Source organism: Magnolia sinica, chromosome 6 (assembly GCF_029962835.1).
Source record: "Magnolia sinica isolate HGM2019 chromosome 6, MsV1, whole genome shotgun sequence".
In the NCBI taxonomy this organism is placed as follows: domain Eukaryota; kingdom Viridiplantae; phylum Streptophyta; class Magnoliopsida; order Magnoliales; family Magnoliaceae; genus Magnolia; species Magnolia sinica.
Genome location: NC_080578.1, coordinates 14,551,529 through 14,567,346, shown reverse-complemented (window position 1 = coordinate 14,567,346; position 15,818 = coordinate 14,551,529). Strand labels below are relative to the sequence as shown.

Below are 15,818 nucleotides of genomic sequence, written 5' to 3'. Positions count from 1 at the left end.
GGATAACTAATAGAAAGTAATTATCCATTTTATGGAAGATAAACACTGTCAAGCATCTCTAGTCTATATATATATATAAAGGTCTCTCTTTCTTGTATCAAAAACAGTAGATAATTATGGATAATTACAATTGAATCAAACAAAATCTAGTATTAAACTCTTGAACCAAGTCAGTAACTGATTACTTCAAATAATCCATGACCAAAACTCCAAAATCGAAGGGGGGAAAAAAGAAGAAAGAAATACTGATTTCTTAAGATAATCGTTCTTCTAGATAGAACCCCTTAGGTAGGGTTGCCAATGGGCCAGGCCCAGGGCAAGCAAAATCCAAATCCAAAATGGGCCTAGCCTGGCCCAGCCCAAAAAATTCAAAATCCAGGACGAAGCCAACCCCAGGCCCAGCCCTGCCCCGCCAATAGATCTTGCTAATCAGTTAGTGTCCCTACAAGCAAGTAATCCTTCAAAGGAAGCATAGTTTAGAAACTTGACAAAGCAACTCCGACTAGAAAGCTTGGGTGACTTCAGAGCAATTGCATTAAAAATATTTATAGTAGGTATAAATATTAAAATGGTTATGTTGATTTTAACATATATAAAATAGCAAAATGAACAATCCTGCTCTTGGTGCGTCTGTTACAGATATTTGCTTTAGTTGCAGTTGAGAGTTCAAAACTCACAATCTCCTAGTCTTTTATTAAAGAAGAAAGAAAAGAAAAGAGTTCACCCAGCGAGGGACTTAGCTTTAAGCAGCTGCATGTAGCATTGGGTCAGCCTAGTCGACAAGTCAACTCGAGAACAAGCCACACCCACCAGCAGGTTTCCTAGTGATTCAGCTAGAAATCTTGGGGAGTCTAGCTGGCTCATGGAATTTCGAGTCAAAGTCACAAGTTTTAGAACTGAGTATATGGTCTCATTTTGGCACGTGGCAGTGATATGCACAAGGAACAGAAATTGAAACATCAACTAAGAGAAGCTTCCTATAATGCTTAGGGTGCATTTGGTTGCACCAAATATCATGATATTTCATGATTAATCAGTCAAATTCAGTGTATCATGATATTTGGTGCAACCAACCACAGCCTAAACCACTTTAAATAATTGTGAATGATTAATATCCTTAGACAATAATAAAGATAATAACATTGATTTTAAAAGATCACACTTATATTGGAAAACCATAGCACTGTAAACTGAAAGCTGCCGCCACCGCCGCCACCATCATCATTATTATTATTATTGTCTGTTGTCTTCCTACATGCATGGGCACATTGTGCTCCACTTCCCTGTATTCCATGTGCCAATGTAGCATGTGTGAGAGATCCACCCATCCATTAACTAGGCCTTGATGTTTAGATTCATTGGCTAAAGAATCAGGGTGACCTGATAAACTGTCACCCAGATGTGCATGTTGAATATGTGCCATCGGCTAATTTCTTTTTCAACCATGGTTTTGTTCCATACATCGTGGCTGGCCTACTGAGTGGACTAGCCTTATTTTTTAGGCCAAGGCAAAATCCTGTCTACCTAATGGACAACTTAGATCTCTCACATGTGTATCATAGTAGCATATGTGGAGGTGTGCATTGGACATGGTTTGTGCTATATGCAAGTGGGATGATAAACCAAAAAATAAAAAAACTTTAAACTGTATTAGTGATTTACTGAAAAGCCTTGTTAAATAGGAGTACAAATGTATTTATTAGATTTAGGGGTAAATATGTAAAGGCGTATTTATTCATTCATGTTTTATGGAATGTATTCTCCTAAAAAAATACCTTTGATATTCCGGTAGTGTCATGGTTGAAATACAGGCACTGAAACTCAGTACAAGTGGTATACAAGTAACTCAATGTAAACCGTCCAAACAGTGAACCTCACTTTAGAGGTACCATACATCTACACTGACTTTATTATTTACCTAATTGATTGGTAGCCATTTATAGGACGGCTAAGATGAAAAATAGCTGATGGTCTGAATTCAGCAAACAAGTGCCCATGAATCAGAGGTTATGATTGTTCAATCAGTCTGATTTTCGGAAGATGACCTATCTACAGTGGCTCCCACAATTTCGGTAGTTTAACGTGAGTTAACGAATGCCACCTGTATAATTTCAGAGTGTTTTTGTATCAACCATCACCATTCTACAAGAGTATCAATTAACCCCCCAGTTTAATGTTTTAAAAGTGATAATCTTACCCTGGTTTGCAATAAAAAAGTGCCCCACAAGCACTTTGATTGGTTCGAGTGGGCCACAGGACACACATCCCAGTAATGAACCCTGTTTCTACTTGCTACTCGAGTTTGACTTAGCATGTTAACCAAACAAAGGGAAAAATAATCCTGCATTCTCCACATAATACCTGCTTCTGGGGAAGGTCCAAAACAGCATCACTGAAATCAGCACCTTCGATGATTGCACCCCCAAGATCACTCCGGGTGAGAACTGATCTAGCAAGCACAGCATTTGTGAAGTTTGCTTCATTAAGAACCTGGGAAAAAGGATTTCAAAAGTTCATCTTCATGATCACAATGTATCCCGGAAAAAAAAATAAAAATCACAAAAATATGAAAAATAATAATAATAATAATAATAATAATAATCACAAAAATATATCATATGCAAATTTCTTCGTTCTACATTATATAACATGCTTATTTTCTAGAACACACATAGATTTTGTAAGCTTAGGTTGCAAAGGTTTGACTATGCCAGCTCGGCAATTTGGCTCATGATAAATGACCTATTACAATCAATATTCTAAGTCCAAACCACACGCAGTCAATATTTTCTATTAAATGTTTACATCCAAGTGAATTCCCGTGCTTCGAGATTGAATGTGTACCATGCAATTGATTATTTGACTGTGACAGGAATTTGGATCTTTTGGGTACTTGGTTCTACATAAAACACCCCATTATATGCATAGAGCCTACGCAGGGAGCACTAGCTCCAGTCACCTATAGCAGAATGCTCATGAACACCCATTTCTTTCTTTGATACAACAGATCCATGGATGCATAGGCCTCGACCTTGTTATATCAGACTCAGGAGGAACTGTAACTTCTTGCACATCAGTATGTGTATAGTCTGCTGACCCACAGGATTATGGTTCCATGATCCAAACCATTGATCTGATGGGTGGAAGGCCCTGGAAATCTTCAAGACTGGAAGATTCCGACCCTTCAATAGGGTATCCTACAAATCAATACAAATCAATCATCTTTTCATTTCTTGCCCCTTCACTTCCAAACTGCCGTATGTCATTTCCTTCTTCATTCAATCATGGCCTATGCCTGATAATGTTAAGGATCTTCTGTGGGCTTTGGCACAGAGGAGGTTTGGTTATCAAGGACGGGGCTCGCTGGCACATATCCCTCCCGGCGGTGTGGTGGGCAGTTTGGACAGAGAGGAATGGTCGTTGCTTTAGAAATTCTTCTTCTTCTGTGGAAATGGTTATAGCCCATATTTCGGCCCTCGTTTCTGAGTGGGCTTCTCTTTTGAAGAAATTGGCTTTATAGCCTTTCTTTTCCTCTTTCTTGTATTCTTTTCTTGCCAGTTTTTGTCAGTGGGCCTTTAATAAAACATCCATTAACCTTTTTTACAAAAAAAAAAAGGAGAGAAAAATACAGCAAAATTCCTCTTTGGACATTAAAAATGGCAGGATAAAAAGGGTTAGGATCTTCTGATCTGGGAGATCTCCAGGGCATTCATTATCCAAGGTGGGGCCCACTAGCCAAAAAGTTTGGATCACCAAAGCATGTGCTACATGTACAGAATCATTAGCGTCAGCAAACCATATGCTTTGCTGATAAGCAGGACCATATAATCACTCATGCATCTAATCCATGCAACACTTTGCTTACACAATACATGTTCTCTAGGGGCATGCAAACAGGAAAAAAATGAGGCAACAATTTGAACTCATTTGCATGGAATATGGATGTATTAGTGAAATTTCACTTTCTTTACCATGCGATCCATCAACGTGTCGCTCAAATCCGCACCTATAAAACATAACAACAAAGGTAGAAATGTTAAGGACTACTTCAGTGGGAAATAAGAAGCAACAGGAACATAGCTAGTCAACAGTTGCCCAAGGGCCAGAAACATCCCCACTTAAACAGCCAAAGAAGAAGAAAAATTTTTGTTACAAGCCAACTGCATGGTATGCAATATCGAATTCAACTTATATAAGATGAATAATGTCGAGGCAGCATGCAAAACAGAAACATTGAAATGTATTTGATGTTTGTTTTATTCTATTTTATTTATTGATAGGTAAGCTGTGTTTGAAGGTGGGATCTAAAACTTGAAATGCACCTTGTAACATGGACACCCTTTTTCTTTAAAGAAAACAAAAAATTCTGCCACTCCAGAACCAATATCAGAACAGATCTGACGCACATTGGAATGGCAATTAGATTTTTTTTTAAAAAAACCCTTAAAATCCTTTTTCTCTTGTAAGCAGCAATTATCATATACTACCTATCTAATTTTAATCAACCTATGAGATAGATTATTGGGAGTTCTGTGCTCCCATTGCCAGTCCCAAGACCAGATTAAGGAGGGTTGCATAAAGTTGGTAGCCAGTGTGAAACTTTTGCCATAGTTTTCATCATGAATCCTGAAAATATGACATTCCAATCCCTTGATAGAGTGGAATGGCAGAATAGGATTTGTGCAGTCAACCGCAATTAGTTTGGATAAGGATTAGATGATGGTGGTGGTGATGCCTTATCTAATTTTAATGTATTCATATTCATCTAGATACATGATCTTATGCTTTTTTGAACTAAAAGTTACATATTAAGATAGAAGATAATGGTGAATGGGATTCGGATAGAAGATAAAGACGCCATAGCAGATGAGATGGTTTCTTTCTACAGTTCCTTGCTTAAGGGAGAAGATTGGCGTAGGCCATCTCTGGATGCCCTCCAGTTTGATAGTATCTTGGCTGTGGAGGCTGACATGTTAGAAGCCCCCTTTTCTGTGGAAGAGGTTAAATAGGCAATCGACTCCCTCACTAGTGAAAAGGCTCTAGGTCCTGACGGCTTTCCTATTATATTTTTCCAACTCTTTTGGGAGGTGATTCATAAAGACGTGATGGACTTTCTATATGAGTTCCACAGTAGAAGCAGGATTTCTAAAGATCTAGGGATCACATTCATATCTCTAATCCCGAAAATGCCCGGAGCTGCCTCTCTCAAAGACTTCAAGCCAATTAGTCTTTTGGGAGGGCCCTACAAAATTCTCGCAAAGGTGCTGGCAGGCCGATTAAGGAAGGTAATTGGGAAGATTATCTCAGGTAATCAGTGTGCTTTCATCTCAGGCAGACAGATCGTGGATGCAGCCCTCAGCGCTAATGAATGTCTGGACTCTAGTTCCAGATCTGGTTCGAAGAATATTGTTTGCAAGTTGGACATAGAAAAGGCCTACGACCATGTTGACTGGGGCTTTCTGCAGTATATGTTAAATCGGATGGGGTTTGGGGAAAAGTGGAGAGCTTGGATGGGAGAATGCATTGGGTCGGCTCACTTCTCAATCATTCTCAACGGTTCTCCTAAAGGCTTCTTCAAGGGTTCAAGAGGTCTAAGGCAAAGAGACCCCCTCTCCCCTTTTTTATTTCTTATTGTTGCAGAGGCGCTGTCTAGAATGTTACTCAAAGGACAATCAGAGGGTGTCTTAAGCGGGATCAAAATTAAAGGCATGCCCAGCCCGATCTCCCATATTCTGTGTGTGGATGATTCCTTAATTTTTTCCGAAGCTACTACAGATAAGGTGGATAACCTTCGAACCACTATCTGATGCTTCGAGACAGTTTTAGTGCTAAAAGTTAATTTGGCGAATCCAAGCTTTTCGGTATTAATATGGAAAGAGAGGAGATTGAATCTCTTACAAAACCATTCGGTTGTTCCGCGACTTTCTTACCGTCATCCTTCGTGGGCCTCCCCTTATGCTTAGGTCCGCCGCCTAAAAGACTGTGGGAGAAAGTCATATTCAGATTTCAAATTTATCTTGCTAGATGGAAGTGCCGATATCTTTCATTAGGTGGTCGCCTCACCCTAATTAAAGCAGCTCTCTCAAATCTCCCAATATATTTTGTCTCTTCTCAAATGCCCGACTTTGATGTTGGCCATTCTCGATAAATTAAGGCGGGATTTTCTCTGGCACGGCAAGGAAGAAAAAAAGAAGTTTCATCTCCTTAACTGGACTGAGGTGTGTCTTCATACCTCTGACAGGGGAGCAGGGGTTAAAGATCTCAGAGCTATGAATAGAGCCTTACTTGGCAAGTGGACTTGGAGGCTTGGGGCCGAAGATGGGAGTTTTTGGAACTCCATTATCAAGTATAACTACGGGAGATCAGCCAGTGGTTGGTGGAATAAGGATTTGTCATCCTACAGGGTGTCGGCAATCTGGAAGGACATTTTGAAGATGAAAAAGGAGGTCCTCTCCAGTGTCGGTTTTGCTCTTAGTAGCGGAGCAAAAATTCGCTTTTGGGAAGATATTTGGGTCGGGGACTTGCCTCTTAAAACATGATTCCCAAACATGTTCCTCATCGCCTCTAGAAAAGATTCTTGTGTGGTTGATTGTTATTCTGTGACTGACGGAAAGATTGTGTGGAACGTGACGTGCAGAACGAATCTGCAAGACTGGGAGATCCCTGAATTTGTTGATCTCCTGGATTGCATTTATGCTACTTTTCCTATCCTCTCTTCCGTAGACAGCATTATTTGGAGACCAGATAAATCTTCCAGATTCTCCGTCCGATCTCTTTACAACCAGATGCATCTTCAACTGCCCGAGTCTGATTCTAGTCAACCCTCATCCTTCTAGAAATATGCAGCTCCTCCTAACATCGTCGTTTTTGGTTGGTTAGTTGGGAAAAAGAGAATCTTAACCGTGGACAATCTAAGGAGAAAAGGGATGATCCTTCCCAACATTTGCTTATGCTGTATGCGGCAAGAAGAATCTATCAACCATCTGTTAGTGCATTGCCCTTTCATTCATTCTATATGGTCAAATTTCCTGCTTCGGTTTAATATTAGTTGGTGCTTCTTGCGTGAGACTAATTTCTCCTTCAAGCGTGGCATGGGGTTCATATGGGGAAGGTTAGAATGAAGATATGGAGGATGGTCATTCTCTCAGTTTGGTGGTCGGTGTGGGAAGAAAGGAACAACAAATATTTTAGGAATATCTCCAATCTCGCAGGGGTGGTCTCGTCAAAGGCAAAGCGGAGTTTAATAGAGTGGGCCACTCATGTTGATGTTCTAAAGGGCTGTGATTTTCTTTTCTTAGGCGTTTAATTTTGTCAGCTATCTCAACAGGCTTTTTTTGCTGTAATCCTTTTCCTTTTTCAATATAATCGTCATCTTTCAAAAAAAAAAAAAAAGTCACATATTAATATATTTTCACAACAATTATATTATCTGCACGTATGTGTCTAAGTTACAGCTAAATAGCATAGTTTTAGTTTCATAATATAAGGACGTATTTGGAATGCGGGATTAAATGGTATGAAATTACATTAAATGAAATTAACACCATTATTGCACGATGATTGCATGTCTGGAAATACTATGGTATTTTAACCATCCAATACCACGTTTGGGATCAAAATCTTTCTTTGGAAAAAACATTGCATTAAGTGAAACCTGCATTTGGTGGACCATGGAATTGTAATCAACAGACTGGATTTCACAATTGATGCCGATCACATGTACACATGCAACTTGAATGTCATGTGTAAGGGGCGCATATGGATGGACGGCGTGGATAAAACATATGCATCAATGTGGGGCCCACAGATGTCGTGGATTTCAAAATCCACCAGAAACCCACAGTATCTACTGTTGGGACTGGATCATATGATACCTAGATTAATTCAATCCTTTCCACTGTTTCCAAACACCAGATGGAATTTGCATGGGACCAAATGCAATTCCATACCACCTAATCCCACGTTCCAAACAGGCCCTCAATAGACTAAGTTTGAGGGACTTGCATAAGCAGCAAAAGGCATAAGAGGAATGTCAGTATGAATGGTATAAAGGACCCTTTTGCTGCATAACCACTTCAGACCTCCACCCCCATTTTCATCTGCATAACCACATTACAAGGGTGAACTCGCGTGGGTTTCTCTAGACATTGACAATTTCCACAGACTTTTGTTTATTCAATGCCTAAAAGCAGATGATTTCCTATAGAGGAACACAGCAGGGCAAATGAATGCCAACGTAACTAAACAATAGGACACCACTATCTAAAAAGAGTGTATTGGCTCTGAGGTTACTGAACAAATGTTATATTTCACCATATCATATATTGCAGAACATTATATTTGAATTTAAGGAAAGCTACCTGAAAATTTTGAAATCCATCTTACTGATTAAAAGAAAAGTTACCTGAAAAGTTTGCCTTATATGCAACAGCCTTCTCAAGATAAGCACCATTAAATGTGGACCCACTGAAATTGGATTCCCTCATATCAGCAGAGGTGAAGTTGGCTCGTCTGTATTGACCATATATTAGATTTATCAGAAACATTGCCAGAGCAAATTCTAAAAGAAGCGTACAATAAACTAGGTCAATTCACGAGAACCACCATATAGCTAAAATTTTGATGTAAAGGTAATACAGGTGAGAAGATTTCAAGTCTGAGAATGTTAACAGAGCTGGAATACCTCCTAAATTATTAGTTGTTAATTTATAGTTATACGGACCATTGTAAGGAACCTTCAAATTCCACCCAGTCTTTGTCATCCACATGATAAAGCAATAATTCAATCTAGGGCTGTCAACAGATCAGGTTCAGGTCTTGTTGGATCTGGGGCCAATCATGTCTAAGACTGGTTTTTTAAGACCCGGACCCAGATGCAGATCCAATCAGCTTCAGGTATGCATCAGGTCTTTGGACCTTGTTTCAAGTTGGGTTCTGTTCGGGTCATCATCAAATATGGACTTTTACATGTTCAGGCCTACCTAAATGGATGCAGCAGATCACACACACGTGGACCACTTTGGCACATGTGTAGCAAACCTCATCCCATTGCTACAGTAATCAATAAATATTTAATAATATAATATTACTATTAAAATTAATTGAACTAGACCCAGCCCATCCCAATTTTAACTGGGTCCAAGAATGTGGAACCAACCCAAACATGAATACAGATTTTTTTAATGGGTCCAGAATGGCAGACCCGAAACCGACCTTTTCTAAACCGGTCTGAGAAGTTGGAACAGGGCCTGTTAAAATCGAATCAGGTCCATCAGATACCCGCATGTCCCCGTACCTATTGACAGCTCTAACTCAATCAACATGTAGACAATTTGAAAAGCCATCAGTTGCCTTCAGTTATTGTGAATGCTTCAAATGATGTTAAACAATAATAGTTATAGCTACAAGAAAATGTGATCTTAAAAGCTACAAGTGATGCTCATCAATGTCTCTGAATTCACCACCCAAAAAGGATGTGGGTCAGGTCAAAGACTCCAATTACTGGGAATTATATCCACTAACACAAGATAAAAATAACATAACCCATAACCATGAAAGAGTTTCTATTTGCACACTCTGGCATAAACAAAGGACAGACAAGTTCCCAGATAATACTATGGTCTACGGTCTTTCAGTATTGAATATCTTCAGCGCTTTTTAAAGAACTTTGCTGAAAGGATTTTGTTAAATATAGAAAATTTTTAGTGAAAACTAACACCAACTTCCACCTTACACAGACCAAACCAGTGATTACAGTATTATATCAGCCGATATTATCAGTATCGCACATGGGTGATATGAAACTAGGCTGGAATGTCTCAATTCCTTGGTATCGTCAATGTATCGCGAGATATCAGCAAACTTCTCTTTGAAAAAAAATCCTTGGTATCGACAAATATCGCCAACACCCGACAGGAGCCACACCTATTTTGTCAAAAAACTCCAAAGTATTTTTTTTTCCCACTTTTTCCTTCAATTTTCTCTCTTCTAAACAGATTGTAGGTAGATTTCGATCCAGCTTTTCCAATCTTTTGGGAGAAAAATATATATTTCAAAGCCGAATCAAGATTTTTCTGGATTTTGGGTTAGTTCTCATTCAGTGAGTGTTTTTGCATTTCAATCCTTTTTTTGTGTAAATCATACAAAATTAGTGTCAAAATGTTAGAAGTTCTTGATTCATCATGTTTTGCATGAAAAATCAAAGTTTTGAACCTTCGATTTCGAGATTTGAGGGTAGGTGGTCCGACTTAGAGAAATTGGAGAAATTTCGAAAATTGCCCAATTTCTCCCAAATTGGTTGCAATCTTACACTCCAAAAATGAAATCAAACATGTATGATGCCTAATCTACTGATTCATGAAGTTTTTGTCATTATTTTTCAGAAAAAAAAAAATAAAAAATAAAAATTGAAAGTAATAAAAACTTATCAAAACTTTATTTTTATTTTTTCAAAATTTCACTTCTAGCAACGGTCAATTGAGCCAATTTTCACATTATTTAGGAGTGTTTGATGAAATCATCATCACATACACTCTAATTTCAAAATTTGACGATAGGAGGTCCAAATTTGGGAAAATTTTAAATTTCCCCAGATTCTCCCAAATTAGTTGCAATCTTACACTCCAAACATAAAATCAAACATGTATGATGCTTGATCTACTGATTCATGTATTTTTTGTGATTTTTTGAAAAAAAAAATAATTAAAAAAAATTGCCAAATTTTCTTTTCAATCAGCAGTCAATTGGCTGCATTTTTTTAACATCAGTTTAGTCAGACAACATATAGCTTAGGACCCTATACAAAGAAAGCCAATTATATGCACTTTTTTAATGATGTTAAGATTTAAAAGTGTGTATTAAAGTCTTTTTTAACAATCCCTAAAGTTTCATTGAAAAATTCGACCAATTTCTCAATGTTTCTCCATGTTTCCCAAAAAGTGCGATACATTACCCAATACAAACCATGCGATAACCAATATGTATTTGTATCCCAAGGGTGCAATACGTAACGTGATACCGATATGATAAACACTGGACCAAACAAGGATACCCCATTAAAGAATCAATTTTGCATTTGGAAAGGAAAGTTCACAGAAGGATGCACCAAATTACAAAGAAAGCCCCCACAAAACAAGCTACAATTGATGCACAAAAAAACAAAGTGGTATAGTAGGCAAGGTTTGGCGACCCAAGCGAAATGAAGGAGCTCAATGTATAAAAGGCGGACCTAAAGAGAAGGTTAAAATTAAACTCTTCTCTCTTTTATCCCATTAAAAGAAATCAAACGAAGATACAACAACACATACAAGTGCCAAGAAACACGTTGCATCAAAGAGACAAACATATACAACCAACAATAGAGCAAGAGAAGCACACGCAAGGAATAACAAGGTGTATACCATAAGATAAGATACTAAGGCGTGTTTGGCTGCACAAGCTAATCCAATCACAATTCACAAACATTCATTTTTTATCAAACGGTGATGGCAAGACCCAACAACATTTACAAGTATTTATAGCCCTCAAAATTGTAGTTACATCCAACTTAAGAGTAAGGTAATTGGAATTTGATGCCAATGATGGAAACTGCAACTTCTTTAAATTTTTTTAAGATGTTGGCACCAACTCCTCGAACCTTTGAATTAGAGGTTAAGAAACCATCACATGGACCAACCTTGCAAAGAAGAGGAATGGTAACTACAACTTCTTTAATGGCTCTTTGCTATACCAGTTGTTTCAATTCAATTCAATAGCGCATTCAAACACACCCTAGGCAAAAATAATGCTTAGAAAATATTTGGTGAATGTTGAGTTTCTATTCCCAACAAGGAGATGAAGCTACAAGGTTATACCATCTGCGTTTCAAATATGATATAGTTTTAGTAACAATGTTTTAAATTTTGAATAGCATGTAGCATAGCTTTCACCCCTCTGAAGTGTGAGGCCTAAGCTACATATCATGTACCCTAGTGAGTATGTGCTCGGCTACACTAATTTCATGATATTCTGCATAAAATTAGAATGATTAATAATAAAATTTAACAAAATTTATGATATTTACTGCAATGAAATGCAACCTAAAGTCATAGGAAAGGGTGAAAGTATAACGGTAAAGAAAGAGCAACGAAACTGATTTAATATTGTTACTTATCTTCTTTTTTTTTTACCACACACTCACACCCACACGCACCCCACACACACACACACACACACACACACCACAATGGGTACTCAAACCCATGAGCTCGGTATTGAAACTCTTGGGAGTCTACCACTGAGCCATGAGTAAGGACCCAATATTGTTACTTATCATATTTTTACTAAAAACGTAGAAAAGATTAACTATTTTTTATTGAAAATAGAAAAATGTAACAAATCATTAAAAACATTAATTGATTTTAATGTTTTAGTGAAAAATAACTCGTAATGTGAGCTAGGTAGCGTGTGGTGTGTAGCATATGCAAATTATCATGTAGCATAGGCTACACACAACTTAAGCTATTTTCATGAGCTACGTAGAGTTAAGGCTAAGCTACGCTACATACCATAGTTATTTAAAACAATGGTCATTAATTTGCTTTCTTATATTAAAAATTAACGAACCACTTCAACATCAAAGCTGAATTTGGACGTTCAATTAGGTTATCATTCAATTAGATCAAGTAAGGCTTGCCTCGCCCCATTCGCAATGAGGAACGAACCTCCAGATAGCTATTCCGACCGTCTCAAGTCTGGCTTGGAACACAAGGAATTGCAATCCAGGGCTGACCATCATTATGAATTAAGATGGCCCCACATCCATTCTGGTCACCTCCTCTATAATTAATCGAATTGTTGCAATTCGGTCCAACCAAACATCCAAATCGATGTGAATTATCTATTCACAAATTAATTCAACACCAAATATATTGTTATTTACATTTTAAGGAAAGCGACACAAAATAAAGAAGCACGCTTCAGGCTTGTTTGGATGCTACTTACAGGTGGTGTTTGGGGTGAGGAAATTCACATTTAAATTTAAGTCATTTACAAGAAAAATTGCCAAGAGACTTCCAAGGGCCGGGGGTGAGAAGTTACTTCCCTGTAAGGGACTTAGAAGCCAATGGTCTTATTTACGAACAGAAGGGAAGAGGAGGAAACGCACCTCCATTACAGCAAAGCTCCAGCGGCAGCCATTGCTCTCTCTCTCTCTCTCTCTCTCTCTCTCTCTCTCTCTCTCTCTGTGTGTGTGTGTGTGTGTGTGTGTTTGCAACGGCGCTATGCACCTCTCCCTCTCCCCAATCAAGGTCGTTGTGTGCCTTTCTCTTCCCCTCTCCCTCTCTGTGGTTAGGATTACGATTTCTTTTTTCTTTTTTTTAAAATCTGTCTGATTTGGTGAGGCTGTGACAGTAGGGCCCACCTTAATATCTTTTTTTGGTATATCCATGTCATCCATCAGTTTTGCCAGCTCGTTTTGGGGCTTGGGACCAAAAGTGAAGCAAATCCAAATCTCAGGTGGGCCACACCACAGGAAATAGTGGTAATTGAATGTCCACAATTAAAGACTTCCTAGGGCAGACCTTAATGTTTATCTGCCATCCAATCTGTTAATAAGGTCACACATACCTAGATGAATGGAAAACATAAATATCAGCTTGATCCAAAACTTTTGTGGCCCACAAGAAGTTTTGTTAGTGGGCATTCAATCATCGTTGTTTCCTATGGAGTGGCCCACCTGAGATTTGGATTTGCTTCATTTTTGGGCCCAAGTCCTAAAATGAGTTGGCAAAACTAATGGACAACGTGGATCTGGAACTTGGCCTTCTTTCTTGTAGCCATTGGTTTTCCCATCCATGGATGACATGTTTAGGAGTGTATAATCAAAGGGGTTGTTTACAACCATAAGCAATCAACTATGGTCCCTCCATATGGATGTTTCAAATTCTTGTTTGGGCCTATTATTTCCATAAACAATCTTTATTCTCCATTTTTTTGGAATTTTTTTGGGCTATTGACTGGATGTTTACAATAATTTGACCAGTGTCATTTTGTGATTTTTTTTTTTTTTTTTTTTTGGTGGTTCATTAATTGTGGGCTAAACTTGATGGAAATGTCCAGATCAATTGATTGGACTACCCCTGTGTCCGTATGCAACCTTTTGAAGCAATTGATCATGTCTCCTTTTACATGCCTTTTACATGGCCCCATCTCGGTGGGGGCCCTCAGATCAATAGTCTAGATTAGGAAGCCATGAATTCTAGTTGTAGCATCAAGACATTATTCATATGAACTCTAGTATACATGGCCCTATTTGCTGTGCTGCATTTGTTTACTTACAAGCCACCAATTGGATGGCTAGGATCATTTATATTGTAGAGGTTGGTCATGATGATCAATCAGATGATCAACTTAGCTTACTGAAATTTGGGTCTCACCTGCAATATTATGGGGTCAAATAGTGCGTATTTATTACACAGATATGTCTAACCAGGCATCTGATTAAGTAATCCAGAGCTATTGTACAATGCTTCTCTTCTTCTTGTGAGTCGCAAATGAGTTGTACCAGGCCATTGGCTTGTAATTTTTTGTTTTGGAGCATCTTAGTATTACTAGGATTTCTACATTGTAGGTATTTTGAATCCTTCGGCCCATTTTTATGACCCACTTGATGATTGATTTAGCCTAAGGATTGGCTTAAATATTCATCTAAATAGGCTTAACAAAATGGTAGATTTGGTGTCAACATTTCTTATGTGATTATAGCATTTTGGAATGATTCCCTACTCCAAGCTCTGCTTCGGGTGAATATACAGCTTCTTACCTATTACCAACTTACACGTTACCCAAACATAAAAACCAACTCACCTCTAAGTGACTTACGGCTTACATCCAAACAATAACCTGTAAGTGACTTTCACCTGTAAGTGACCTACAACTTAAAGAACTTACAGGCATCCAAACAGGCCCGTAGAATATTCAATCGGTACTACCAGAGCAGAAACCAAAAACACAATCCATAGTTACCAAAATTTTAAAAATAAATAAATAAGCAATTTGAAAATTAGAACAAACAGGTGGAACATAAAACCTGGAAAAAGAAAAAGAAAAAAGGGCAGAAATTTCACCTGAAGTTCTCATTGACATGAACTGCCTTCCTGTGCTCATAAAGAACAAAAGGGTTTCAGGACAAATAGCAATTAGAGTAAGTCAGCTGAAACAGAAAGGAATACACACACACACACACACACACACACACACACACACACACAGAAGACGTGTCGAAATCAAACTTGAGATCAGCAGAGCCGAATTGCGCAGCGGAGCCAATCCCGAACTCGCCGCGGGTTTCCGCTTCGTACTTGTTTAGGTCAGCAAGGGCAGGCATTCCTGAGCTGAAGCTGATAATGGCAGCCGCTAACGCCGTCGAAACAAGTGCTTGCCACTTCTTCGGCTCTGCATTGTCCACTGACGAATATGCTTCAGTTCTTTGTTTTCTTTATATAAGAACGATCTAAGAATCTGTATGTATTTTCCCCTGTTTGGGGAATTTATGAGGATTGGATTGGATATGATTTGCGTTTGTTGAATATAAAGATAAAAAGGATTAGGTATTAGAAGTTACTGACGGAGAGCGCTGTTATTGAGAGATTTGCGTGATGAACAGCAGATAACGACGAAGGACCTGGAACCAGCTAGCTGCGGATTCCTAATCCAAGAAGAAGGAAATGAAGAAGAATAGACGGTTGGGATCTTGATAGATAGGGGAAGCACGGATGCGAATGCCATCACGAAGGGTTTCCAAGAAAGCAGATGTGTAGGGAGAGAGTAGAGGATGTATG

General features: G+C 38.5%; 1 protein-coding gene across 3 annotated transcripts in view; it reads right to left on the bottom strand.

The window, feature by feature from the left end:
• LOC131248343 (thylakoid lumenal protein TL20.3, chloroplastic) overlaps positions 1 to 15,818 on the bottom strand; it is a 16,839-nt gene extending 1,021 nt beyond the window's left edge. Inside the window, exons 1-6 of one of the 3 annotated variants that reach the window (XM_058248598.1) lie at positions 15,606 to 15,818; positions 15,270 to 15,444; positions 15,105 to 15,134; positions 8,405 to 8,511; positions 3,972 to 4,006; positions 2,362 to 2,490 (exon numbers count right to left, since the gene is read on the bottom strand). In XM_058248598.1, the coding sequence (XP_058104581.1) occupies positions 2,362 to 2,490; positions 3,972 to 4,006; positions 8,405 to 8,511; positions 15,105 to 15,134; positions 15,270 to 15,444; positions 15,606 to 15,765 (636 nt within the window). In that variant the 5' untranslated portion in view covers positions 15,766 to 15,818. Of the gene's footprint in view, positions 1 to 2,361; positions 2,491 to 3,971; positions 4,007 to 8,404; positions 8,512 to 15,104; positions 15,135 to 15,269; positions 15,499 to 15,605 lie in introns of all 3 variants that reach the window. The other 2 variants (XM_058248599.1, XM_058248600.1) reach the window with 2 other exon arrangements.